The sequence below is a fragment of the Plutella xylostella genome, chromosome 16 (assembly GCF_932276165.1).
Source record: "Plutella xylostella chromosome 16, ilPluXylo3.1, whole genome shotgun sequence".
NCBI classification, from domain to species: domain Eukaryota; kingdom Metazoa; phylum Arthropoda; class Insecta; order Lepidoptera; family Plutellidae; genus Plutella; species Plutella xylostella.
In genome coordinates this window covers 8,816,134-8,843,801 of record NC_063996.1, presented here as the reverse complement: position 1 = coordinate 8,843,801, position 27,668 = coordinate 8,816,134, and the positions used below count along the sequence as shown (strand labels likewise).

The 27,668-nt window shown below is 42.7% G+C and overlaps 1 protein-coding gene across 2 annotated transcripts; it reads right to left on the bottom strand.

Moving 5' to 3' along the window:
• Positions 1 to 338: 338 nt before the first annotated feature.
• Positions 339 to 27,668, bottom strand: LOC105388385 (BRCA1-associated protein). 2 transcript variants are annotated; one of them, XM_048626299.1, is made up of 12 exons: positions 27,451 to 27,668; positions 27,142 to 27,373; positions 26,432 to 26,602; positions 25,962 to 26,137; positions 25,249 to 25,389; positions 24,953 to 24,976; positions 24,417 to 24,540; positions 23,680 to 23,771; positions 22,942 to 23,101; positions 7,487 to 7,636; positions 1,012 to 1,129; positions 339 to 510 (listed from the first exon to the last, which is right to left on the bottom strand). In XM_048626299.1, exons 1-12 carry the CDS (start codon positions 27,527 to 27,529, stop codon positions 367 to 369), a joined length of 1,611 nt encoding a protein of 536 aa, XP_048482256.1. In that variant the 5' UTR covers positions 27,530 to 27,668; the 3' UTR covers positions 339 to 366. The 2 variants fall into 2 exon arrangements, with proteins under 2 accessions (XP_048482256.1, XP_048482255.1); XM_048626298.1 differs by lacking the exon at positions 24,953 to 24,976 and having other exon boundaries at positions 25,225 to 25,389.

Genomic DNA, 27,668 nt, shown 5'->3' with positions numbered 1-27,668 from the left:
CTCCCCAACCCTCTTCCTTCTTCCACTGTGCGTATCTACCGTCTCATCAGCCTTGGCTTGACTCCATTTTCCACTTATCATATTCCAACACATGTCATCTTCTTTCCATATACCCATCTCTCTTCCTCTCCCCACTGCTTGTATCTCGCATCCCTTCCTCCGTGGCTTGGCTCCGACCGTCTCCCCATCCCCCTTCCTCCCTCCCCTGGTCGTATCTACCGTCTCTCCCGTCGTGGCTTGGCTCCGACCGTCTCTCCATCCCTCTTCCTCTCCACCCTCACCACATCTACCGTCTCTTCCGCCTCGGCTTGGGCGGCGCGACACTCACACTAGCGCCATCCCTCTCCCTCCCTCCCCTCGTCGCATCTACCGTCTCTTCCTCCTCGGCTTGGGCGGCGCGACACTGACGCTAGCGCCCTCCAGCTCCCCGGCGGTGGCGGCGGCCGCGAGCCGGTCCCGGCCCTCCACGAAGAACATCACGTCGCGCAGCTGCTCCTGCAGCTCCGTCACCTGGGGAGTGGGGCTGGTTAGTAACGGGAATATACCGGGTGTTGTGAAAGTGGTATAGAAAGCCGAAAAAGCTTACTTGATAATTCAAGCCATGCCATAGTTTTTGGGGCAGGACCGAATTCAACGGCTCTTATTCAGCCTTTGCTAGACACAGACAAAGGCCACAAGCATCCCCATTTTCTATCCACGGTATTCCACGTTCGGTGCCTGAACATGGTTGCCACTTGAGAAGACCTTTACGACACTGGTCATCAAAAATAAAAAAAAAACTTTAGAATGAAAGGCAGACCGAAAGCCACTTCAGATTCCATACAATTTTTAAAATATTCAGGGTTTTGCAAAAAGGGTATGCTAACCCGAAAGGTGGACTCAGAGGGTCGAAGAACAAAAGTTGTTCAAAATTACCCCCTGAGTCATCCCCTTTTGGCTTAGTATACCCTTTTTGCAACACCCTATATATCAGGGACTTTAGCTCTCTTATAAATTCTAAATTTCCGTTACCTGTTGCACGAAGCCGTCCTGGTCCAGCTTGGCCTTGGCCTGCCACTCCGCCTGGCTCTTGGCCATCGCCGCCGCCAGACCGCGCTCCTCATTCAGCTCGCCGGACAGAGACGACAGTCTGTGAGAGGGAGACAGTAGAGTATTGGGTGCGAGTATGTCAATATTCAAATTCGCTAAACGCTTTAAAATACTCTTCTTTTGTTTCCTACTAGACACATGACATTGGCAGAATTTAATAAAAACATAAAATGTTAACGTTTTCTTCTGCCAAATATGGCAGAATAATAATTATCTGTTAAAAGTTTAAGTAAAGATCATGATACGACTGTAGCCTATGTAGCGTAGTTTTTTTTTTTTTAATCTTTATTAATTTAAAAGGGCTTGGTACACAAGTGACCATGTCACCCTCATTATTACACACACTTAATTAAGCTTATCTATTTGAATTAAATCTAGCACTTAAACCAAAATTGACAATTTTATACAGTATTTTCGCCTTATCAGAGTTTGGTCGTGCTAAAATGCTATTACAGCCACCAGTTACTTGTAAACTATTATCAATATACAATTGTTCTCTTACACTACAATTACGTACACATTCTACAATAATATGGTAAACGTCTTCAATCACACCGCACTCTGTGCAATTAGGAGAGTCAACTTTTTTCATCAGGAATGCGAACTTATTTAACGGTATATGCCCAGATCTTAATCGCAAAGCTGTAACAATATCTCTTCTTGTTAACTCTGATGTATCAAACCATGGTGAGTGAGTAGGGTGTGATTGAATAGTTCGGTACCAAATGCCCAAAGTTTGCGACCGTTCATCGAAATATTCCTTCCACATATCATAACATTTTAATTTAATTTTGGGTAGCAGGTCCGTGTAAAAAGGTAAGGTTTGTGTGGGGATTCCATCTGTAATAGCTACATTCGCTAAGCGATCGGCTTCTTCATTTCCAAGTATGCCTATATGTGATGGGATCCATTGAAGAACAATGGTTTTATTAGATTTTGCAAATTTTAAAAGCATATCTAAAATTGTGTAGCCTATCGGTGAACCTCTACTACTAGAGGTACATCGAGCCACATGCTGAAGCGCACTCTTTGAGTCAGTCAAGATAACAAATTTGTTTTTATCCAAACTAAAGCAGTAAGACATGGCTTCCGCTATCGCCAGTAGTTCAACAAACATTATTGAAAGGTTAGACGTAATTTTGAATTTGCCGTGAACATTAGCCTGACTATCAAAGAATGCTGCCCCGATACCATCACCACTCTTCGAGCCATCTGTAAAGATCCTATAAAAATTAGGGTAGTTTTCGGTTAGGTATACACTACACTTTTCATATAGCTCAGAGGATTTGTATCTTCTCTTTGATTTATCTACACTTTCGATTGAATGAACCACAATATTAGACAAATCGATGTTGCTAACCCAAGTCTCCAGTGTGAACATCTCGAGTATATCACAAGCTTGAACCGGGGTATCCTTAATATGATTATAAACATCCACCAATAGAATAGGTTTTTTATTTCTCCAGTACCTGTTAGATTCGCATAAAGTAGCTAACTCAGTAATTTTGTTTAAAATAGCGTTGTTTTGGAAGGACCTGGCCTTTATGATATACTTGCTAGCTAAATAACGGCGACGGATCATGAGTGGTTGCAGGGAAAGCTCACTCTCCATTACATATATGGGGGTGGATCTTATAAAGCTTCCTATCACTCTCATTACGCAATTCTGGAGTTTGTCTAACTTATTTAAATGGTTTTTAACTGCAGTATCATAAAGGAAGCTACCGTAATCGAGGCGACTGCGAATTAAAGCTATGTATAATCTCCTGAGATGTTTGTGGTGGACTCCCCATCTTGTATTACCCAGTACTTTAAAGATGTTTATAAAGGCAGAAAACTTTTCATACATCTCGTTTATGTGTTTACCCCATTTTAGTGAACTGTCAAGCCATAGTCCTAAGTATTTGACTGATTGTACCTGTTTTATATTGTGACCATTCAATTCTATTATATGATTATATCGTCTGAATCCTCTACTGAATAAACACACGCATGTTTTACGAGATGATATGTCTAAGCCGAGTCGTGATATTAGATTAGATGTAGTATACAGTGATGTTTGAATATTATCCACTGCATTCAGACTATGTTTGGCTGATGTGTAAATGACAAAGTCATCCGCATACTGTGAGATGTTCACACTGGTAATCAAGTGACAGATATTGTATGTAGCAATATTAAATAGGATGGGAGATAGAGGATCACCCTGGGCCAGACCCATAGCTGTGCATCTTGAAATGTATATATATAGTCCTCCTAGCCGAATTTCGACTACGGCGGCCAATCTCATTTGAGATCAGCCATGTACGCAGGAGTAGATTATAGTGCCCAAGTGTGTGCGCAGTACACAGGAGCACTCTCTGTTCCATCACTCTCATAGCCCAATGGGACGGATTGACCGACACGACTGGAGAGAGCTAGGCGCAGGACCGACTGCTTTACATGCCCATCCGACAGCATGGATCGTTTCACTGTTTCGGACATCAGGTGATCAGCCTTCTATGTCCTAACCAAACTTAGAACCACAATTTAGAAACACAAATTGATGGTCCCACCCGGGAATCGAACCCGGGACCTCTGGGTCATGAAGCGAAGCTTCTACCACTAGACCACAGAGGCAGTTCTTGAAATGTATTTACTATCTGCAGTAGTTATAGATAGATCTCTGAAATTTAAAAATTCAAATATGTATCGACAAATGCCTCTCCCAAGACAGAGCCTATCCAGAGTTTGCACTAGATTAACTATATCAACGTTGTTATATGCGCTATCAATATCAATGAAACAAGCCACAGTAACATCATTTTTGGCGAAGTTCAATTGGATGTTTGAAACAAGTTCAGCTAGACTATCTAGGCAAGATCTAGTTTTTCTGAATCCTACCATTTTTCTGGAGAATACGCTCTTTTGTTCGAGAAACCATTCAATACGATTTTTAAGTATAGAGTGAAATATTTTACATAGGCATGACATAAGAGCAATGGGTCTGAATGCAGGGTTTGTACTAGATCCGCCACTCTTCGGGATAGCTACTAGTTTGACCTTCCTCCACTGGTATGGAACAAAGCCAAGTGTTAGGAATTTACTATAGAGTTCGATCAAAGCTTGCTTACCCACCGTAGGAATGTTCATTATCATCGAGAAAGAGATGCCATCATCCCCTGGGGCCGTGTCTTTGCCTTTAATGCAGTGTTCTAATTCAGTTAGTGTTATCTGAGAATCTAAAATGTCATTAATAGAATCAAAGGACGGAGTACTAGGGCTAACATAATCCGGGCACAAACCTCGAATCATTTTCTCGGCATCTTTAAAGTCAATTTGGGCTCTTGGTTGACGATATCCCTTAAGCCAACGCATTCGTCTCCACATTTCACTAGCACTAATATTTTTATCAACACTGCTACAAAATTCTTGCCAGGCTTTGTTTCGAGCTTTACGTATCATACGTTGAGCAGAGGAGACTTTAAGTTGCAGCTGTTCTAGATTAAGAGGGGTAGGATTTCGTCTAAAACTAGCTAAGGCTAAACGGCGTTCCGCTACTGCTTTCGAGATGTCTGCATTCCAATAAGGCTTAGGTTTAAAATCCTGTACACGGAGGGGACTGTTACAAATTTTGATTTTAGGAATATTTTCATCAGCAGCCTCTACCAAAATATCTAAAAAGCTATTATAATCTAATTGTATATCATTTCCTAAGCAGAAACGGTTGGAAAAACTATCTTGGAGCTTTAAACTATATGATTTCCAATCTGCTTTTTTAAAGTTCCACTTGCTTGAATTATTTGTTGTATGTGCTATATTTGACGAAAACTTTATTATCAAGTGATCACTACCAAAGTTTTCATTCATCACTTTCCAGTTAAATTTTAGAGCTATGTCTGCTGATACAAAAGTAATGTCTGGAGAGCTTTTTTGAAGTCGACCATTAACAAGTTTAATGCGAGTTGGGGAACTGTCATTGAGCGAAACAAAGTTATTATCAATGAGACAATCAAATATATGTGTCCCTCTGGAATCCGTTCTATTAGACCAGTTAGAATGGTGGGCATTAAAATCTCCCGCAATTATGCTTCTACTCGAGTATTCTGAAAATATGTTATCCCAATCGTGGCGAGTAGTATGAATAGTAGACGGTCAGTAGATGGAGACTACGTTTTCAACGAAGTCGCAATTGAACAGTTTAACTTGAACTATCTGAATACCAGAATTTATTGGTCTAAAGGTTCGAGATTGGCATTTTATAGAAGAGTGAATTACTAGTGCCACTCCACCGTAAGAGTCAATTCTATCCTGTCGAAATATATTATAGCCGCTAATACTTAAGAAACTTTCTGGCTCTAACCACGTTTCTGATAGAATACAGATGTGAACCTTTTCATGAGATAATAACAGTTCTAATTCTTTTAATTTCGGGCGCAAACTTTGGGCATTCCATTGCATAAAATTAAGTACATTTAATTTAGCCATTAAGAATTTACAAATACAGTTTTAAGCCATGGTATAGTTGATATAAAATCTACGGAAGCACACATGATGTATTCAAAGGCGTGTTTTATGCATAACTTAATTTTTTCTTCCCAAGTACAGCCTCTCATGAATATAGCGTTTTTAAGTTTTAATAGTAAGTCCACGAAGCTGCCTCCTTCCTTACGAGATTGTTTATCTACTCTTTCCGTATCCTCCCGCTGAGGGCTAGAATCGATGGAATCAGCCGATGAGAATTCGGCGTCAACGCCATCCCACCATACATTTTCTTTCCTACTCCGTTTTCTATATTTTCTCTTCTTCGTATTCTTATCGTCAGTATTAGAACGGTGCAAACCCCGGGTGGTCGTACTATCGGTTATGTCTACCGGAGCCTCCTCTACAGCCTGTTGCACCGATCTATGCGAACTATGTTGTGTGGCTTGGGCGTAGGTGCGAGCACCGTTCATTATAGTCGTAACGTGAGTTTTGTCCACAGAAATAGGCTCCTCCTCTTCGCGTACATTTGTAGGTATGGGTGATGGAGGGACATAAATAGTTAGCGCTCTTCGGTATGAACAGTTAAACTCTGCCATAATTTCACGCATTTTTTTTTCCTTAACAAACAAAGGACATGTACGTGATAAGGCCATGTGGGCGCCTCCACAATTAACACACCTAAATTTTGTGGTTTCACAGTTCGGATGATTTTTATCACACTTAGGACATCTGAGCCTTGTGGGACATACTCTGATCGTGTGTCCATATTTCCAACACTTTGAGCATTGTGTAACAGGGAAAATGTAGGGTTCCACATTTACTCTTACGTCGTGGGATTTAATATACTTTGGCAAAGAAGAGCCGCTAAAACATACCTGCACCACTTCTGTCAGTTCAAACTCGTTTGTTTCAAAGTTGCGCCTTTTTTGTCTTCTAACACCTAAGATGGGAATATCGCAGCTAATATTTTGTAGCACCTCATCATCGGACAGGTCAAGGTCTATATCCCTGATTATGCCATAAGATTTGTCAACATCCATGGTTTTCTGACAGCGGAATCCTTTCTCAATTAATGCTTGGCAGGCCAATAATTTGTCAGCACTTTTATCATCCTTCAATTGTATCAAAACTTTGTATGCATTAATGTATTTCACCCTCATAACATCAGTAATACCCTCCGCTTTCAGTAGTCGGGCCAATGAAATTTGTTTGGGTAACTTATCTTTCGAAATAATACTTACTTCGATCTTTTCTTGTGGTATAATCAACTCGCTATCATTACTGTCTACTCGTGCTTGCCGCTTACCTCTCCGCCCCACAATGGTCCACACTTCATTTGGATCCATTTCACGACTCCGCTTCTCGGGACGAGTTTCGCAACCGCTCTGAGTCATCGCCTCCGCCGCCAACGATTCATGTGTAAAAACAACCCCGCTATTATTCACCTCTAAACTTGTATTATCAACACACCCGTCAGAAAACTCCAAATCCGAGCATGGTTTATCGCTTCGCTATCCATATCGATTCACCCAATATAGAATCAGCATAGTAAATAATATTATGATATTTAAAACTACGCGCACGACAAAAGAATTAGCTACACAGAGAACCAGTTTATGCGTCAAGCACCAACGAGCGCGCTGATGTAGCGTAGTTAAACCCTTGTTACACCTACCGAATAGATAGATAGATAGAATAGAGTGGCAAAACAGTATCCTCGATCAATAAACGGCTCGCAATTGACCGATTACTCGGCCGAGGACACTGTCCCACTCTACTCGGTAGGTGTAATCAGGGTATCATGTGATGAGACAACTCACTTATTAGTAACAAGCAACCCGTTTGTTAAACTACGTGATATATTTATAGTGACCTAGCTCTCGACAAATCGGTCAGAAACTACAGGAACTATACCTTCAGTATTTTTACTCACTTATTAGTCACAGTGTTGAGTTTCTTCTCCAACGCCTTGTTCTCCCGCGTCAGCTTGTCCACAGTCAGCTGCAGACTGTCGGCGCGCGCCTCCGCCGCCGCCGCGCGTGACGTCAGCGCGGTTACTTCCGCCGAGTGGGCCTCTTTTAGCCTGGGAGGACGAATGGAAAACAGATTAAATATTTATAAAAACATACATGTCGGAAGCGGGGGTGGAGCATGTGCACGTTCCTGGGGTGGCTGGGTGTCAGGATTGTCCGACATCGTGTTTCGTAGGCGTAGGAATGGCGATTTTAAGAAAAGTCACTTTAAATAATCACTTCGTTTAATTATCGCACAGTTACACAACACAATAACACTTAGCAATCACACAGCAAGCCAAAACACAGAAAGGGTAACGTAATGTCACTAAGAAACGCGGGACAGTCTCTAGACGTGTGCGCAGAACGACGGTCAAGTACAGACTGACTCGACTCTACGTCGTCCCCAACCATCTAGACTCCGTCGAGCGCCACTAGAGGCGCTGGCGTTCCCATTGTCACTTGTCTCGCAGAGACTCCGCTAGGTGGCGCGACAGTTGACGTCCGTTTCCGACACGGCCATCCTGCTGGCACACGCCCTCGTGTGTCATTCTGTGAAAGAAACATTTTCTGAGAGTAACCCGCTCGGCCAATCTTCCTGACATTTAAAACAAAAAAAACAAACTAAAAGTCTCTCTCTGTCTCTGTCATGTCTCATCTCTCATCTTTCATGAAAACTCATAAGTCAGAATCAAACTTAATTCAATCAGCAGTATCAGCACTAACACAAATTAACACACAGACACAACTAGTACACGTCAAATCTTATGTATAGTGCCACAAACTTATCTGTTCCGGTGACAGCTCAAATAAATCTCTAATATTTCTTAATTCTATAAGATTTTAAGTTCGCTCGTATTGTTATTTCGCTCTTGCGGTGTTAATAAACCCATCTATGGTTTTAAAATATACAATTCATTAGTAAGTAATGAGATATGGATCAATTTAGTTCCCTGTCACCGGAACAGATAAGTTTGTGGCACTATACCTAGGTAACTTTCATCAGTTTGCCATGTACCAATCACGAACAAAAAAAAAATCATCTCAATGAGTTATTCTGATACACCATTCGACTTCATTCGAGTAATCACCTATCACCACGGTTAATCCAAACCGAACTCAAAGACGCACCTCCACCTCATGTGGAGTGCACGCGTGTATCACACGCTACGGTCACACAAGACCACGACTACAACCAGAGCCTTACACGAGCACGAGCTCTACATCCACTCTCTCTCTTACCTCGGTTCAGCTACTGGTTAAGTCGAATTAATACGGTCGATAGTAACCACTCGAATCCACCCAAACTCAATCTTCATCATTCTCTACATAGTCTACATCATCGTCAATACTGATTGGTACATCACTCGCTGGCATCTTTCTTAACCTATCGTGAGCATATTTGTAAGTTCGTTTTGAATTTAAAGCCTTTAGTCGATAACGATCACCATCTAAGACCTCGATTACTTTAAAAGGACCTTTAAATTTTGCATCTAGTTTAGTTTGATTTCGCTCTTCATTTTCTAGCAAAACAAAATCACCAATCTCAAAATTCACTACTTTGGCCTTAGTTCTATCAAAACGAGTCTTATCGTAGTCAGCACTCCTCTGAATATTCTCTGACGCAGTTTCGCGAACGCTTTCAATATTGACTTCGTTATCAACCTCACTACACATCAACGACAACGGTCTTGCGACTTTACCGATAAGTAACTCCAATGGTGAAGCCTTTGTAACGCGGTTCAAGGTACAATTAATTGCAAGTTGTACTTCACCTAGAGCATCTTGCCATGATTTGTTGCCACTGGTCGCTACTGCAATCAACATCGATGCGGCGTTTGTCTGCCAACGCTGCGACACGGCTATCATGTCATCTCACACGAGGACGTCCTCGTGTGAGTTATCTAGAAAGAAAGAAAAACAACGGCAGTAACTGAATTTTACTCGGCCAGTCCTGACCTAGTCCGGGAAGAAAGCAGTGGGCTGATTTACTCTGCATTCATCACACTGATGAACTATGAAGCTTTAACTTGAACAGTATCAGACAAAACAAATCAATACTCGAAAGCTAATCCACTATCTTTAACTCTGTACTAAAGAAAAACACGGATCAGGATCTGATTGCCAATGGTCCTTGCTCACTTGTCCGGCAACCTTCATCCGGTTACCCAAGTACTCATCACGAATGCACACCTCCATCCGGTGTCATTCCAGTGCCTCCATCCGGCACTCACTAACACTTCCATCGAGTGTTAGTCTGCTACTACCACTTCCATCCACTGGCATTAAACAATTGAGCAAGACACACCACAGAAACACACAATTCAATCGATTGCTTCATCATTACTTAGCATAAAAAAGATCATGATTTAAAAATAGGGAATCAACTTTCGGAGATTTACCTAATGAGGTCATGGACGCATGTTCATAACCCTACTTAACTTAAGCTTAGGATTTTGATCAACCTCCATGTCATAACCCTTTTTTTTTTAAAGTCAACAGGTCTGGCAACCCGGCAGATTAACAGTTCCAGGACTCGAACCTCGGAAATAATTCCACAGTACCGGTCACACTAACCTCATCCACGTAATGAAACATCTAGCCTCTTAACTTTGAAACTACAGTCATAGTTTAAACGAAAACAGCTCACCAGATTAATGCAACCTCCCAGCAGGCGCGCTCACTACGCACAGATCGACCCTCTTCTCCTTGGCTGCACCGCATCCACTCGCTCCTCCACTGGCAGCATCCTGGTCCTCTCTGCGACGCTTTGGGCAGCTAGATGCGAAGTGTCCCTGGCTCTGGTAGTGGAAGCAAGTGACCGCAGGCTTCACTTTCAGAGCACGACTCAAGGCAACCACGGCGACATAAGCCGTGCGCCTTGCAGATTCTCGTTGTTAACGCACAGGTCCGCAGTCGACATCCAAGAACGTGCGTCGACATCGGATTTACTGGCATTGAAATTGGGTAACCTCAGCTCAGTCGACGACGACGGTGTCTTCATAGCTCGAACAAGCGTCAGGAAATTCCGATTCTGTTGTTCTAGAAGCTTCTGCCATTTTTCGTCGTTCGTGTCGTGGTGTGAAGCACGTGGGGTGGCGTCTTCTGATCCCACATCTGATGTCGGAGGCGGAGGTGGAGCATGTGCACGTTCCTGGGGTGGCTGGGTGTCAGGATTGTCCGACATCGTGTTTCGTAGGCGTAGGAATGGCGATTTTAAGAAAAGTCACTTTAAATAATCACTTCGTTTAATTATCGCACAGTTACACAACACAATAACACTTAGCAATCACACAGCAAGCCAAAACACAGAAGGGGAACGTAATGTCACTAAGAAACGCGGGACAGTCTCTAGACGTGTGCGCAGAACGACGGTCAAGTACAGACTGACTCGACTCTACGTCGTCCCCAACCATCTAGACTCCGTCGAGCGCCACTAGAGGCGCTGGCGTTCCCATTGTCACTTGTCTCGCAGAGACTCCGCTAGGTGGCGCGACAGTTGACGTCCGTTTCCGACATACATATAAATATTTATTTACATTGGCAGACAAAGAAGATGGCGGGTTGACCTGAACGTATTTCGTAGGAATTGGAATGAGGATGCCATGAACAGGGCAGGCGAATCAGCAGAAGGCAATGACAATCGGATGTCGGGAGAGTGAGTGTATGTAGGTGACTCGCGGGGGACTCACTGGGCTATGTTGTGGTCGTAGCGCGCGCGCTGCGTGTCGAGCTGCGAGGTGAGTATGTAGGTGAACTCGAGCTGCTTGTGTCAGTATGTAGGTGACTCGCGGGGGACTCACTGGGCTATGTTGTGGTCGTAGTGCGCGCGCTGCGTGTCGAGCTGCGAGGTGAGTATGTAGGTGAACTCGAGCTGCTTGTGTCAGTATGTAGGTGACTCGCGGGGGACTCACTGGGCTATGTTGTGGTCGTAGTGCGCGCGCTGCGTGTCGAGCTGCGAGGTGAGTATGTAGGTGAACTCGAGCTGCTTGTGTCAGTATGTAGGTGACTCGCGGGGGACTCACTGGGCTATGTTGTGGTCGTAGTGCGCGCGCTGCGTGTCGAGCTGCGAGGTGAGTATGTAGGTGAACTCGAGCTTCTTGTGTCAGTATGTAGGTGACTCGTGTCATGATTCGAGTTCACTACGTCTTTTTACACTTGGCAACACTGCTCAGTCCCGCCGTCTATGGCTAAATGTAAGAGTGAGCAGTGATGCCAAACCAGTATAAAAGCAAGTGAGAGCCATTAGCTCGGTTCAGTCGCTCTCCGTCAGTCGACGAGAATGGTCGATGTTACATTAGCATAGATTATTTATACCTACTTGTGGATTGTTATTGTGATCTTAAGTGATTTATAAAGTGAATCTGTGAAGAGGAATAAAGTGATTTGTGCTGTACTTGGAGTTTTCTTATTACTTCAGAAGCGGGATAAAATCCAAGGTATGTATCGCTCACATGGTTTATTTTTTCTTTATGTCGAATTAATTAATTTTTTGAATAAATTCATACTCATTGAATATAAAGCATGACAAACATAATTACATAACATTACACTGTACGTGGTCGAGGCCACTCTTCGATCGTACATATACACACACATGACACAGTACGTGGTCGAGGCTACTCTTCGATCGTACTGACTCGTTAAATTAAAAGTACTTAAAAGCTGCAAATAAATTACTGCCTAGCTCTTGTTTTTGTAGTTTTTGCTCCAATTACATTTATATGATGATGCTTACATGCTGAAATTTCACTGAGATAAATAAAGATAATATACAAATAAAAATGAACAAACAAAATATTTTACCTAAATTGTACCCGGTTACAAAGGTCACATGAATAATTATTAGACAGACAATTTGAGTAGGTACATAGAACTTAGATTAGATCTCTGTTGATCTCAATTATTAGATTTTTCAAAACTGATGAGAGTTAGTGGACTAGGTATGTCTACTGGATTATTAGTTGAGTGAACTATGTATGTTCATTGGATTCTTTGGTCAGATAGGACTAGGTATGTCCGTTAGTGAGTATGAGTGGACTAGGTATGTCTACTGGATTATTACTTGAGTGAACTATGTATGTTCACTGGATTATTTGGTTAGAAAGGACTAGGTATGTCCTTATGAAGTATGAGTGGACTAGGTATGTCCACTGGACTATTACTTGAGTGGACTATGTATGTTCACTGGATTATTTGGTTAGAAAGGACTAGGTATGTCCTTATGAAGTATGAGTGGACTAGGTATGTCCACTGGACTATTACTTGAGTGGACTATGTATGTTCACTGGATTATTTGGTTAGAAAGGACTAGGTATGTCCTTATGAAGTATGAGTGGACTAGCCGTGTCCACTGGATTACTACTTGAATGAATTATGTATGTTCACTAGTTGTTGACTAGGTATGTCTATTGTCGTTAACGGAAACAGTTTATTTTTTATTATTAAGTATGATTAACTAAGATATATACCAAATTATGCATAGAGGAAAACTAGACAAGACTTTTTAACTGAATTAAAGATTGCTTTTATTTCTGGAAAAATTAAAAGTTTAAGGTACTCATGCACATAGTTGGAAATAAAATAAAACAAGATCGGATGTGAACAGTATACTTTATTAAATAGGAATTAATGTTATTATGAATGGATAGCTAGTCAGAGGAAATTAATTGTTACAGCTATGCCTCTCGAGAAGGATGACGGCGCTACACCGCCCTCGACGCCACCTATGAAAAGAAAAAGGAAGAGGAGGAGGAGAAGAAGCCCCTCAACATCTTCATCATCGTCTTCTAGTGAAGAGAGAGCGCCCAGGAAAGTGCGTAAATACTCGAGCAGGCTAACTACAGAGGATGTACTAAAGCTCTTGGCTGACTTCAAGGGTGAATCAAGTAAGAGTTCATCTTTTAGTAACAACTTGAACAATGTGGTACCAGAGTTTGATCCTTCCAATAGAGCTCAAACCATCGAAGGCTGGCTAAAGAAGGTGAATGAATGCGCCACCATTTATGCATGGGACGAAAAGCAAATTGTACATTTCTCTTTACAAAAATTAACCGGATTGGCCAAGAGATGGTTTGAAACTCTACCATCAGTGGTTTATTCATGGAGTGAATGGCAGATCAAACTTCAGAAGGCATTTCCTAGTGAGGAGAACTATGGGCGTCTTCTTGAAGAAATGCTTAGCCGAACTTCACGAAATGATGAAAGCCTTAGGGAGTACTATTATGATAAACTTAGCTTATTAAACAGGTGTGAAATAAGTGGCAAGAAAGCAGTCGATTGTATTGTACATGGTTTAAGTGAAGGTTCAATCAAAAGTGGGGCGCAAACTCTAGATTGTAGGGAACCCGAAGGATTATTAAATTTCCTTTGCTCCCAACGTTCCCAGTCACTGAATCAAAATGAAAACAGAAACTATAGTAGAGGTAATCAAAGAACCATCAACCGAAATAGAAACGATGCCAACCAATCGAATAGGAATAATAACGTTAATTGCTTTAACTGTCGTTCAAAAGGACACCCTTATTATAAATGTCCGAAGCCACTAATTAAATGCAAACGTTGCTATAGAATCGGGCATGACAGTGATGACTGTAAGCTTACACCACTGCAGCGATCACAAGCTCATGAAGATACCACATCTGAGAGAAAGACTTTAAAGATTGACGTGTCCAATAAGGCTAACGACAAATTTTTTAAGGTTATCCCAGTAAATAACAAAACTTTTGAGGCATACATTGATTTTGGTAGTGAGTGTAGTCTCATTCGTCAAACTGATGCAAACACCTTGCAATTGACCAAGAATTACGACGGGCTACCTGTAGTAAGGGGTTTTGGCAATTCATCTATTCATCCTTTGTATAAATCGCATGTAACGATTAAAATTGACGAAGTTGATGCATCTATTGAGATCCTTGTAATTTCTGATGAAATAATGCCAACATCTATTATTGTCGGACAGAACTTTACTGAACTTCCGTTCATTACGGTTTTGAAGAACAGTGATAGGTTAACCTTTTACAAGAGTCCATCTTGCAATCCGTTCACTTCCGAAACTGATGAAGCTCCACTTAAGCTATACATTGCTGAGCCTACTGAAGTCACGGAAACAAGCATCGTAACTGTACAGGCTGGTGATTCCACCTACACTGGTGATGTTTACATTGAGGGATACTGTTCTGTTGTGTCCGGACGAGAGTTCGGTTTATTTCAAGGTGCTTACCACCTTGAAAATGGCAAGGGTAATTTGATAATTACCAACTTGGCGTCCGGTGCTGTGAAATTTGATACAGGCACTTTGATAGCAAGAGCCGTACCTTTCTTAGAAAGAGATTCATGCCAAATGAATAGGATCGTTACCAATGCGGCTGATTTGGAACCTTTGAAGCGAGAGGATGTGAAAATAGGTGAAGGTTTAGAAACAGAGATAGTAGATAGGTTATACTTTCTGTTGCAAGATTATCGGGACTGTTTTGCCACTAATCTAAACGAAATTGGCTGTGTAAAAGATGTGGAGATGCACATCGAACTTTTGGATAATAGACCGGTGGTATATCGGCCATATCGTCTGTCACATTTAGAGCGCGAAAAAGTAAGGGAAACTATTGATGAACTTCTTCGTAATGACGTCATCCAAGAATCAAGTTCTAGCTATTCCAGCCCTATTCTAATGGTTAAGAAGAAAACTGGTGAACAGCGACTTTGTGTTGATTTTCGAGCCCTCAACAACAAGACGTGTAAAGACCGTTTTCCTCTCCCAATAATTGACGACCAGATCTCGAATCTCAGTGGTAACGCTTACTTTACCACATTAGACCTGGCCTCCGGGTACTATCAGGTCCCTATGGCAAAAGATAGTCAACATCTTACTGGATTCGTAACGCCCGATGGGCATTACGAATTTAAACGCATGCCTTTCGGGCTAGCGAATGCCCCGGCTGTCTTTCAGCGGATGATCAATAAGATTTTGGGCAATAAGAGATTCGAATATGCTCTTGCATACTTAGACGATGTACTGATACCCTCTAAAAATGCTGACGAAATGTTTCAGCGATTGGAGGACGTTTTGAAACTTTTTAGGCAGTTTGGGCTGACCTTAAAGTTATCAAAGTGTAGATTTTTCACTACGAAGGTTGAGTATCTGGGGTATGAAGTATCCTCTGAAGGTATACAGCCTGGTAAGGCAAAGGTTGCGGCTGTAGAGGAATTCCCTACACCCCGTAACATCCACGAGGTTCGTCAATTTCTTGGTTTGACCGGGTATTACCGTAAGTTTATCCAAGGCTATGGGGAAATTGCCCGACCCCTAACGTACCTACTTAAGAAAGATTCTGCCTGGCAATGGTCTCACGAACAAGATAAAGCCTTTGTAGTTTTGAAGGAGAAACTTGTAAGTAGGCCAGTTTTAGCACTTTACGATCCCAAGCTCGAAACTGAACTGCACACCGACGCCAGTTCCCTTGGCGTTGGAGGAATTTTGATGCAGTGGCAGAAGGAAACTCGGGTACTAAAGCCGGTCGCTTACTTCAGTAGGCAAACGACAGCCGAAGAGAAACATTTGCACTCCTACGAATTAGAAGCGTTGGCTGTCGTCTGCTCTCTAAAAAAGTTTAGGGTGTATTTACTTGGTTTGCATTTCAAAGTATATACAGATTGCGCTGCCCTTAGAACTACATTAACGAAACGAGACTTGGTTCCGCGGATAGCAAGGTGGTGGCTTCAAATCTCTGAATTTTCTTTTGAAATTGAGTATCGTCCCGGAGTTCAGATGACACACGTTGATGCCTTAAGCCGGAATGCCACGCTAACGGCGGGATCAGATGACAATCCATGCGTTAATATTTATAACATTGAACAGGATAATTGGCTTCTTACATTGCAACTGGCAGATCCCGATATCGCACGGGTGTTTAAAATCCTTAAGCCGGAAGAAGATGAAGAGTGTAAAGATATTAAAAAGAATTATCATGTCAGAAATCGAACCGTGTATAGGAAGGTAGAGGACAGCTTACGGTTAGTTGTTCCGCGAAACGCCAGGTGGCAAATATGCAAAGCAAATCACGATGAGATGGGCCATCCGGGCTATTCTAAAACATTAGAAAGAATTCAAAAAGAATATTGGTTTCCTAAACTTAGGCGATTTGTGAAAAAGTATGTAGACGCGTGCATAGAGTGTGCGTATAACAAAGACAATGCGTCGCGACAAAAGACAGGCCACCTATTTCCCATCGAAAAAATAAGCGTACCGTTTCACACCATCCACATTGATCACTTGGGGCCGTTTGTTAAAAGCAAGACCGGAAATACTCACATACTGACAATTGTGGATGGATTCACAAAATACGTTTTTGTTCGTGCGGTAAAGGATACGAAAACCAAAAGTACAATTAAGGTGCTTCAAAGCATTTTTTATGATTTTGGAATACCAGCTAGGATAATATCAGATCGTGGAACGTCGTTCACGTCAACGGCTTTCAAAGATTTTTGTAGCGAGAATGGTATAAAGCACGTTCTAAATGCAGTTGCTTGTCCCAGAGCCAACGGTCAAGCTGAAAGATATAACCAAATTGTTTTGAACTCGTTAGCTACTCAAAATTGTAACAGCCATGAACGCGACTGGGACAAGCAATTGGGAAAAATCCAATGGGGAATCAACAATACTGTTAGTTCCACCACCCAAAAAACGCCAACAGAGGCTCTATTTGGTGTTCGAATGCGAGACAATCTGTCAAACAAATTAGAAATTGGCACCGAAAACGATAATGACAGCTTACAAACTATTCGAGAAGAAATTAGCTCTAATATAGCAAAAGATCAGGAAAAACAGAAAAGTAGACATAACTCAAAAAGAGCACCGGCCGTCACATACAAGGTCGGTGATTTAGTAAAAATATCGCGAAACAATTACGGCAATGACGGTAAAAGTACCAAACTACTGTCAAAGTTTATTGGCCCCTTCAGAATCTCCGAAGTACTCGGTAATGATCGTTATAGAGTAGCTGAAGTGCCTGGTTTCCCAAAAAGGGGCAAAGCTTATGACTCTGTCATTGCTATAGACAGGATAAGACCTTGGATTCACATAAAAGCATTAGAGATTCACGACAGTGACCACAGTAGTTCCAATAACAGTGAAGATTCAGATTAAATATTAGGTTCGTAATATGTACAAAGTGCTGTCTATAACATCTACTTGCTATCTTATTATGTGTGTATTTCAATTGTTTATAATTTAAAGGAGTATAGATTTTGTAATTATTTATATGATTTGGTACCTAGACTATTTTTATGTAATACCTAATATTGTGTTAAGTATGTTATAAAATTACATGTGTAGAATATATATTATGTAAACTACTTCTAAGTATTTTACACCTATGTGTACCTATGTACTTGTATAGTTTATACCTTACGTTAAAAAGAAATGTAAATTATATGTATCCCAGAATAACGATAAGTATGCAATTTATCATTGCTATGTATAACAAATTATTTATATCTTTACCGAATGTCATGATTCCAGTTGATGAAATTGTTAAGGGCCCTTACAGGGTGACGTGCCGCGCCAATTTTGGGTTTTCAATGATCTTCACACAGCACACGCAGTGACACGCACACATGTAAGTTTGCACAGTGGGTCGATAAACTTTTAATCGCCAACTTTATTGACAATTATGTTCAAGTACATTTTGGGTGATTTTAGGGTAAGTAGGTAAGTATAATTCTTACTTACACTGGTAGGCACCAGGAAAGAGTAGAAATTAATAGGGGTGCCACTTTACTCTATACTCGGAACCCGATTAGCTTTCTCAAACAAATGTGGTATTTACTTGTAGAAAGGTAACTACAAGTATTAAAGTGTAGATAATAAGTTTCGGGCATCCTCCAGCCAACTGAACCCCGACGACAAAGCAAAGTAAATACATAGTGTCGCAAAAGGGCTATACTAAGCCAAAAGGGGGTGACTCAAGGGGTCATTCTGAACAACTTTTGTTCTAAGAGATTTGCAAATTCGCGAAAAAAAAAATTCATTTTCCATGGTAAAAAGTCACATGTCCAACAAAGTTTCTAAAAAAAATCAAAATTCAAAATACAAAATATTTTATTTCGTAAACTTACATACTAGTACTATACAATAGTTGATGGGGTATCCTTTTAAGTATAAAGTACCTGTGCCAGGATACCCCGCTCTTCCATATACTAAGTACATTTTAAACAGTTTCTATGAAAAAGGTTTTTTTTTGTTAATTTCCAAAACTCGTAGAGCAAAAGTTCAGAATGACGATGAATGAATTCAGAAGTCTTACTCCTTTTTACCCGACTGCCGAAGGAGGACGGTAATGTTTTTTGATTGTATGTATGTATGTTTGTCTGTTTCTTTGTTCCCTCCTGTAGCCTAAACGGCTTGATAGATTTTGATGTATGAGGTATTGTTAGAAGCGTATTGATGGCGCGATGGTTATAGGCTATGTGACGTTCCATTAAAATGTACATAGCGCCCTCTAGAGGACAAAACGTGATGATCGAAAAAATAATAATTCAACTTTGCCGTGTAAGGTATCAAATGAAAGGGCTTGATTTTCACATTACAAAAATATGCATTTTGAAGGTATTTAAATAACAACACCAAAATTATTGAAATTAAAAATGATCATGAACTACTGACGTAAAATTTCATCAAATAAAAAGTTACAAATAAAAAAATACAATTATAAACAAACGAAAAACCCGACTGTACGCTAAAAACATGAAAACAAGTCCCAGTATTAATGGAAAGTATCGCAGGCGGGGACCAACTTGACCGCCACTCAAGGCCGTTTTCTAAGTAACATTCAGCTAAATGGTGAACCCTCTGCTGGTACTAAATGGTGAACCTACGATACTTTCCATTAACATTGGGACTTGTTTTCATCTTTTTAGCGTGCAGTCGGGTTTTTTGTTTGTTTATAATTTGTTTAGTACTATATACCGCTTTTGCAATACCTGTAAGTACATTTTTTGGTAGCAGCATAATATTTTTACTCAATTTTAGGGTTTCGAACGTCAAAAGAAAAAAAGCAACCGTTATAGGATCTCTTTGTTGTCCGTCTGTCTGACTGACTGTCTGTCACCGCCCTTTTTCTCAGAAACGGGTAAAGATATCAAGCTGATATTTCGCATAGATGGGGAGTACCCCAAAAAAAATATTATGGTACTCCCTGTCCCACACAAGTAAATTGGGGCTTATATTTTTTCCAGTTATTTTGATGTGTATCCTTTTTTTTCTTTGTTGTATTGTAAGTATAAGTATATGTTTCTTTTCTTTAAATCTGTATTTTTTTTGTTGTTGCTGTCTATGTGTCGAATAAATGTATCTTCAAATCACGCCATCTATCGTTTGTTTTTTTGTGGCTACTGTCTATAGAAGAAATTCCGTCATTGACAATTTTACGTTACGAATTTATTTTTATTTTTACATTTTCGTGGAGAACCAACAGCATTTTGTTAAAATAAATATAATAATAAAAAATATAAATAACTAGCTGTTCCCGCGCGCTTCGCTTCGCCTTAAAAAGTTTTCCCGTGGGAATTCCGGGATAAAAAGTAGCCTATGTTCTTTCCCAGGGTCTAGACCATATGTATACCAAATTTCATTTAAATCCGTTCAGTAGTTTTGGCGTGAAAGAGTAACAGACAGACAGACAGACAGACAGACACAGTTACTTTCGCATTTATAATATTAGTTAGGATTATTACTTATGAACACATAACAACTTGATGCCATTAACAGAATGAACTTAGTGAACCCAGTAAACCTAACACATCCAGAGGAAAAATAAAATCTCTTTCTCTCTCTCTGAAAAACATACTTAATAGCCCAAACTCGATGCTTTTAGCTATTAAATCTTTGAAATAAAATTCAGTCACCTCCGTGTTACTGCCCTCATCAGATCCTCACGAGACCATGCCTCAACCAGCACCATGAGACTGTGTTTTTGAATCCTAACCTAATCTTCCTACGTATTGTCATCACTTAGATCCATTCACTATATTCCTGCTCCTCATCCCAGGGCCGTGGGGACCGGAGGCACGTCAGCTTTTTAAAGACATCAGCAGCAGACTAATAGAAGTCTCAAGGGACCCTAGGGCTGGCACTTACCTATCACAAAGGCTAAGCATCGCTATATAGCGGGGTAACGCGGCCAGCGTCTTGGGTACCCTACCCGACAGTGGCAGCGATCTGGCCAGCATCTTCTTTTTAGTTTAATTTTAATTTTATATTAGTTAGTTTTAGTTAGGCATTAATAATTATAATTTAATCAAGAAGTACCATGGACTTAACTAATAAAAAACATTATCATTTAATTTATTGAATATAGTATAAGAATTATGCTTCCTCAATTTCAAATCAAATTACCTATGTTGGTGTCATAAAAGTTGAAAAAGTGCAATGACAACCAATGTGCAGTGATTTTGTGTCTGTACACAATTAGATCGCGAGCTGTCAGTGCCGCCTAAACCGACGTGACCCTTCTTTGGAGGCCACCGGCCGACTGAGTCAAACGTCGCTTGTGTTTATGATTTTATAACACAGAAAGCCGCCATAGATATTTGTATGAAGATTTGAGGGAAAAAAAATGCTCAAGTTTGGGATTAATTTACACAAAATAGGTGTGTGTTTATTAAAAAACCAGGTATTTAGCGCCTAGTCCAAGCATTTATCTTTATAATTTGATAAGAATCATATGAAAATTCTTGATAATTACGACACAGTTGTTACAATACGGGAGTGTGATTTACTGGTTTTTCGTAATTAATTTACAGTTATCCATAAGCATTTACTTAAATTCGAATGATTCAGCACCTAGCTAGACTCTTCGGCTACCTGTGTGATTTTTTTCAAGGCTGTAGAGCATCATTTACTACATAATTCTATGACAATGCCAACCCTCGATTGCCTATTGCCGACCCTTAAGGCAAGTTTTTATTTTGTGTTAAACCGATAGGCTGATAGTACATGTAACTTTATGATTAAGACGACTGTTTGACTGTTTATTACGCGTGCCGGGAGGCTACGCGATGTAGGATGGCCGAATGTCATGATTCGAGTTCACTACGTCTTTTTACACTTGGCAACACTGCTCAGTCCCGCCGTCTATGGCTAAATGTAAGAGTGAGCAGTGATGCCAAACCAGTATAAAAGCAAGTGAGAGCCATTAGCTCGGTTCAGTCGCTCTCCGTCAGTCGACGAGAATGGTCGATGTTACATTAGCATAGATTATTTATACCTACTTGTGGATTGTTATTGTGATCTTAAGTGATTTATAAAGTGAATCTGTGAAGAGGAATAAAGTGATTTGTGCTGTACTTGGAGTTTTCTTATTACTCGCGGGGGACTCACTGGGCTATGTTGTGGTCGTAGTGCGCGCGCTGCGTGTCGAGCTGCGAGGTGAGTATGTAGGTGAACTCGAGCTGCTTGTGTCAGTATGTAGGTGACTCGCGGGGGACTCACTGGGCTATGTTGTGGTCGTAGTGCGCGCGCTGCGTGTCGAGCTGCGAGGTGAGTATGTAGGTGAACTCGAGCTGCTTGTGTCAGTATGTAGGTGACTCGCGGGGGACTCACTGGGCTATGTTGTGGTCGTAGTGCGCGCGCTGCGTGTCGAGCTGCGAGGTGAGTATGTAGGTGAACTCGAGCTGCTTGTGTCAGTATGTAGGTGACTCGCGGGGGACTCACTGGGCTATGTTGTGGTCGTAGTGCGCGCGCTGCGTGTCGAGCTGCGAGGTGAGTATGTAGGTGAACTCGAGCTGCTTGTGTCAGTATGTAGGTGACTCGCGGGGGACTCACTGGGCTATGTTGTGGTCGTAGTGCGCGCGCTGCGTGTCGAGTTGCGAGGTGAGTATGTAGGTGAACTCGAGCTGCTTGTGTCAGTATGTAGGTGACTCGCGGGGGACTCACTGGGCTATGTTGTGGTCGTAGTGCGCGCGCTGCGTGTCGAGCTGCGAGGTGAGTATGTAGGTGAACTCGAGCTGCTTGTGTCAGTATGTAGGTGACTCGCGGGGGACTCACTGGGCTATGTTGTGGTCGTAGTGCGCGCGCTGCGTGTCGAGCTGCGAGGTGAGTATGTAGGTGAACTCGAGCTGCTTGTGTCAGTATGTAGGTGACTCGCGGGGGACTCACTGGGCTATGTTGTGGTCGTAGTGCGCGCGCTGCGTGTCGAGCTGCGAGGTGAGTATGTAGGTGAACTCGAGCTGCTTGTGTCAGTATGTAGGTGACTCGCGGGGGACTCACTGGGCTATGTTGTGGTCGTAGTGCGCGCGCTGCGTGTCGAGTTGCGAGGTGAGTATGTAGGTGAACTCGAGCTGCTTGTGTCAGTATGTAGGTGACTCGCGGGGGACTCACTGGGCTATGTTGTGGTCGTAGTGCGCGCGCTGCGTGTCGAGCTGCGAGGTGAGTATGTAGGTGAACTCGAGCTGCTTGTCGGGCGGCGGCGCGTCCTCCTCCACGGGCACCAGCTTGCCGTCGGACTTGTTCTGCACCAGGCGGTGCACGAAGTTGTCTCCTGGAGATGTGTGGAGAGGAAATGGTAAAAAATGTTTTTTTATTATTAATCAAGTAGCTTTCGTAATGCACCAAATATATTTTATAGGTTTCCATATTTGTTATATTGATAAGAGAGGAGGAGGATTTGGAGCGCATCCCGGCCGCAATAGACTAATAGCGGCCGAGCAACACATACTTAGTGCAACAATAGCGATAGCGCGCGTCTTGACAAAAGAGGAACTAAGGGCTAGAGCGCGCTACATACATCACAGATTTTTGCGGGAACAAACCTCACCGGTTGCTGCCGCAATGCGAGCAAGCACCAAATATGCGCATTATCATAAGTTAACGATACAATCTAGATACACCAACCCGCACTAGGCCAGTGTAAGGAAGGAGACTCGTGCCCCAGCAGTGGGGACAAAATGGGTCGTGATGATTATGAACGATACAAGTTTTCCACAATAATTAATGTTTTACAATGTCTGTCTGTCTACTAACCTGCGTAGTCCCACACGCGGTTGGAGCCGAGCTGCAGCGCGTACGTGTGCTTCGACTGCATGTAGTGTGTGTGTGTGTGTGTGTGTGTGTGTGTACCTGCGTAGTCCCACACGCGGTTGGAGCCGAGCTGCAGCGCGTACGTGTGCTTCGACTGCATGTAGTGCTTGGCCGCGTGCCCGCCCTCGTACCTACAACCAACACAACACAATAATAAGTCTCACGATTTGCTGATGCAGAATAACTGGACCAAACTGGATGAGTATAGCATAGGACCGTGGGACTTGGCATAACATGGAGGAGGCCTATACCCTGCAGTGGGTTGACATAGGCTGGTTGGAAATGATGATGATGATGATGATTATGAGTTAAATCTCCAAAAGATGTATTCAGAATTGACTCGGAAGGCACTGTATAAACTGAGGCGTATGTCCAGCTACCGTACCACCATACACATAATAGTTAGCAGTGGGGAAGAAAACCTTGTGAAACTTTGGCAGGAATATCGAGTGGCCTTTCGGGTTCTGACCAATTACATTGTTGAGGAGAAAAAATTACGACTGAACCAACCAATTAGAGCTGGGGAATCAGGCATAGTCGTCCAAAGGCACCTGTAATTAGCTTTTAGTCCCCAATTAACAATCAATAAGCAGCGTCGCTCGCCTGTCAAACATCAGATCAGATCTTTACCCGTTACGCCAGATTTGACAAGCAAGCGACGCTGTTTAGGATTGTTAATTGCTTATGTGTTCTATGATTGCTAATGTTCGGTGGTGGTAGCCACATAGAGCTAATGCCTATGTCCGTACCGCCGACTATGTCATGTCTATACATACCGGCCGCAGCCCACGTGGCCGCAGATGAGGCAGATCCACAGCGCGCCGCTCTCGCCGCTGTCCAGTAGCCCCTCGGCCGCCGCCGACAGCTCGCGCGCCTCCAGACCACTGTCCTCCTCTTCACCTACCGAGAGAACAATATGTTATTCATCATAGGGAATGGGAAGGGAAACCTAGTGAAACTTGGGCAACAAAATTGTTGGGGAGATAAAATGGCGACTGAACTGAATGCGGCGCCATCTGTAATTAACTTTTACTTATTCTTCCCATTGGAAGAAAATGAAAGCTACGTCTATTGGCAACTCACCAACAACTGAACTACCAGGCTGTCGACAAAATCAAACATGTTACATGCTTTGAAGAGAAGTATAGCTATAGATCTGTTTGCCATGAGCTCATCCATAGGTCACTGGTTCGTATCCTGCTCGTAGGACCATAAAGATGTACGGTCTATAGCTAGCTTCGCACTGTCTTTAGTTGATGGAGTCTTCATGTTCACCCGGGTGCTAGCACAGGTGGCAGCACACTCGACTCACCCGGGTGTTCGCACAGGTGGCAGCACACTCGACTCATCCGGGTGTTCGCACAGGTGGCAGCACACTCGACTCACCCGGGTGTTCACACAGGTGGCAGCGCGCGGCGCGGCTCACGCTCGACTCACCCGGGTGTTCACACAGGTGGCAGCGCGCGGCTCACGCTCGACTCACCCGGGTGTTCACACAGGTGGCAGCGCGCGGCTCACGCTCGACTCACCCGGGTGTTCACACAGGTGGCGCGCGCGGCGCGGCGCGGCTCACGCTCGACTCACCCGGGTGTTCACACAGGTGGCAGCGCGCGGCGCGGCGCGGCTCGGGCGTGCAGGCGCAGCGGCATACGGGGCAGCGCGCGTCGCCCCAGCGCAGCAGGCACGACGTGTGGAACGCGTGCGCGCACTGCACCCACAGCACGCCCGCCACTGACTCGTCCATGCGCTCTGGGGACGAGAGATAGATAGATAGATAGATAAGTTATTTATTTACTTAACACAACACATACACAGAAAGATTTCTAACATTAAGTTTAAGATTACAAGAGAAAAAGTGTTGTTAATTATTGTAAGTTGGAAATAGGTAGTATATGATGAAGGGAAACGCCTGAATGAACTGCTTTAATGCTTTTGTAAGACGTATTAAAAAGAAGGATAGAAAGTGGTGGAATAATAGCAACTGTATTGGCAGCTCCGTTGTCACAGACTTATTTAAAATGAAGATTAGTTGTCAAAAATGTATTGTTATTCTTGCTTGACAAAATACGAAGTATCAGAGTGCTGCTTTGCTAACCAACTCTGAAACTTCATGTCTATTCAGGCGCCGTGGGCTCCAGGCTCGTGTAGGGCACTCCGGAGTACGCCGATTGGAACTGCAGTGAAGGAGATGTTCTAGACACTCACCGAGACACACAGGACAAGTCGGCAGCTCGGTATGTCAGCCACGCCGTGTGGCACAGCAGTGAAGGAGATGTTCTACAGACTCACCGAGACACACAGGAGGTGTTCTACAGACTCACCGAGACACACAGGACAAGTCGGCAGCTCAGTATGACTCGGTGGAGGAGCGCCGTCGGCGGCCCACTCCACGCGCGACACCCACGCCGTGTGGCACAGCGCCGTGGGCTCCAGGCTCGTGTAGGGGACTCCGGAGAAGGCTGAGTGGAATTCGCGCGCGGCAGCTGGTGTGCGGAAGCTGCAGTGAGATAGATAGAATATTCTTTATTTGTACATGCACATGAAATTAACTTACATTACTTAAATACTAATGCATATGAGGATACATTGTTTTGTAAAGTGGGTATTTTCTTACATTACAGAGAGTTTTTCTGTATTTCTAGGAAGATAATTTCTAGAATTTAAAATGAGGGATAAAATAATAATATACCAAGATTAGGATGCATTTATTTACGAATAACTGCTTTGTGTTTTATTTATTTTGTGATGCCATTTCATTTCTCCAGTGTAGTTTAATAGTAAAATGTCTTACGTCAAAGTAGCCATATAATGATCAGGAGAGCCATCCCGCAGCACCCTCACAATTGCTAGTTCATCCTGGCAGGCGGCTGCAAAGGCCAGCAGGTCACGGGCACCGAGCGCAGCCGGCACTGCCAGCAGGCACAGGGTACGGGCTGATGATGTGGACGACTCCGTCAGGTCACTGGAAGATGTCAGAGGTGGGAGAGTAAGTCATTGGTGGATGTTGGATAGTCTGAATATATTGTTGTTTAGAAGAAGCATCCTAACTAATATTATAAATGTGAAAGTAACTGTGTCTGTCTGTCTGTTACTCTTTCACGCCAAAACTACTGAACGGATTTGAATGAAATTTGGTATACATACGGTCTAGACCCTGGGAAAGAACATAGGGTACTTTTTATCCCGGAATTCCCACGGTAAAACTTTTTAAGGCGAAGCGAAGCGCGCGGGGACAGCTAGTATTAATATAATTTTTAAAACCTGAGTGGTAGATAAGGACAAACTTGAATTTTTGGATCTACTCATGAGAGAGCAGTGGAGGATTGATGGTTGATGAATGTAAGGAATAAAAACATTGGGTCATTATTTATTTGAACTGATGTAGAGATTACTTACTTATAACAGCTGTGCTTATAAGAACATTTTTTTATTGAGGGGAAGAGGGCTATCTAGGCACTCACCACCCCATGGATGAAAAACGTAATTTCTCATATTACTTACTTCTCTTTATACAAGTGCAAGACTCCTTTAGTGACCTCCACAAGTGGGTTGCCACAGAAGAAGGTGACGGTGTCCTCGTCGGAGGTGCTGTCGAGCGGGGAGCGGCGCGAGCTGGTGGGCAGCAGGCCCAGGTCGGGATGCGGGCCCAGCAGCACGCTGGCGTATGTCTCCACCGTGATGGTCTTCGACTCACGAGCCCCGCGGTCTTTCTTCTTCTGCTCCTTCGCATTTTCTGCAGGTAAAGAGATGAGAATCGTATTAATCCAAGGTAATAAGGTAGCTTAGCTAGCTCCAGTATGTAATATATACCTGCTTCAGTTGGATTATCACCCATCTCGGGTAGATCTTCGTCAATTTCTATTCTCAAAACGCACAAAGAAACAGACATTTACAAAGTTTCTTCAATATTACCCCGCATTAGAAAGATAAACGATGTCGTCCGAGTCTATGATAAACCGCTACGCAAACAAATTCAATGGAAATTAATGATAACTATGAAATCAAACAAAGAAATACTGAAATCTGAA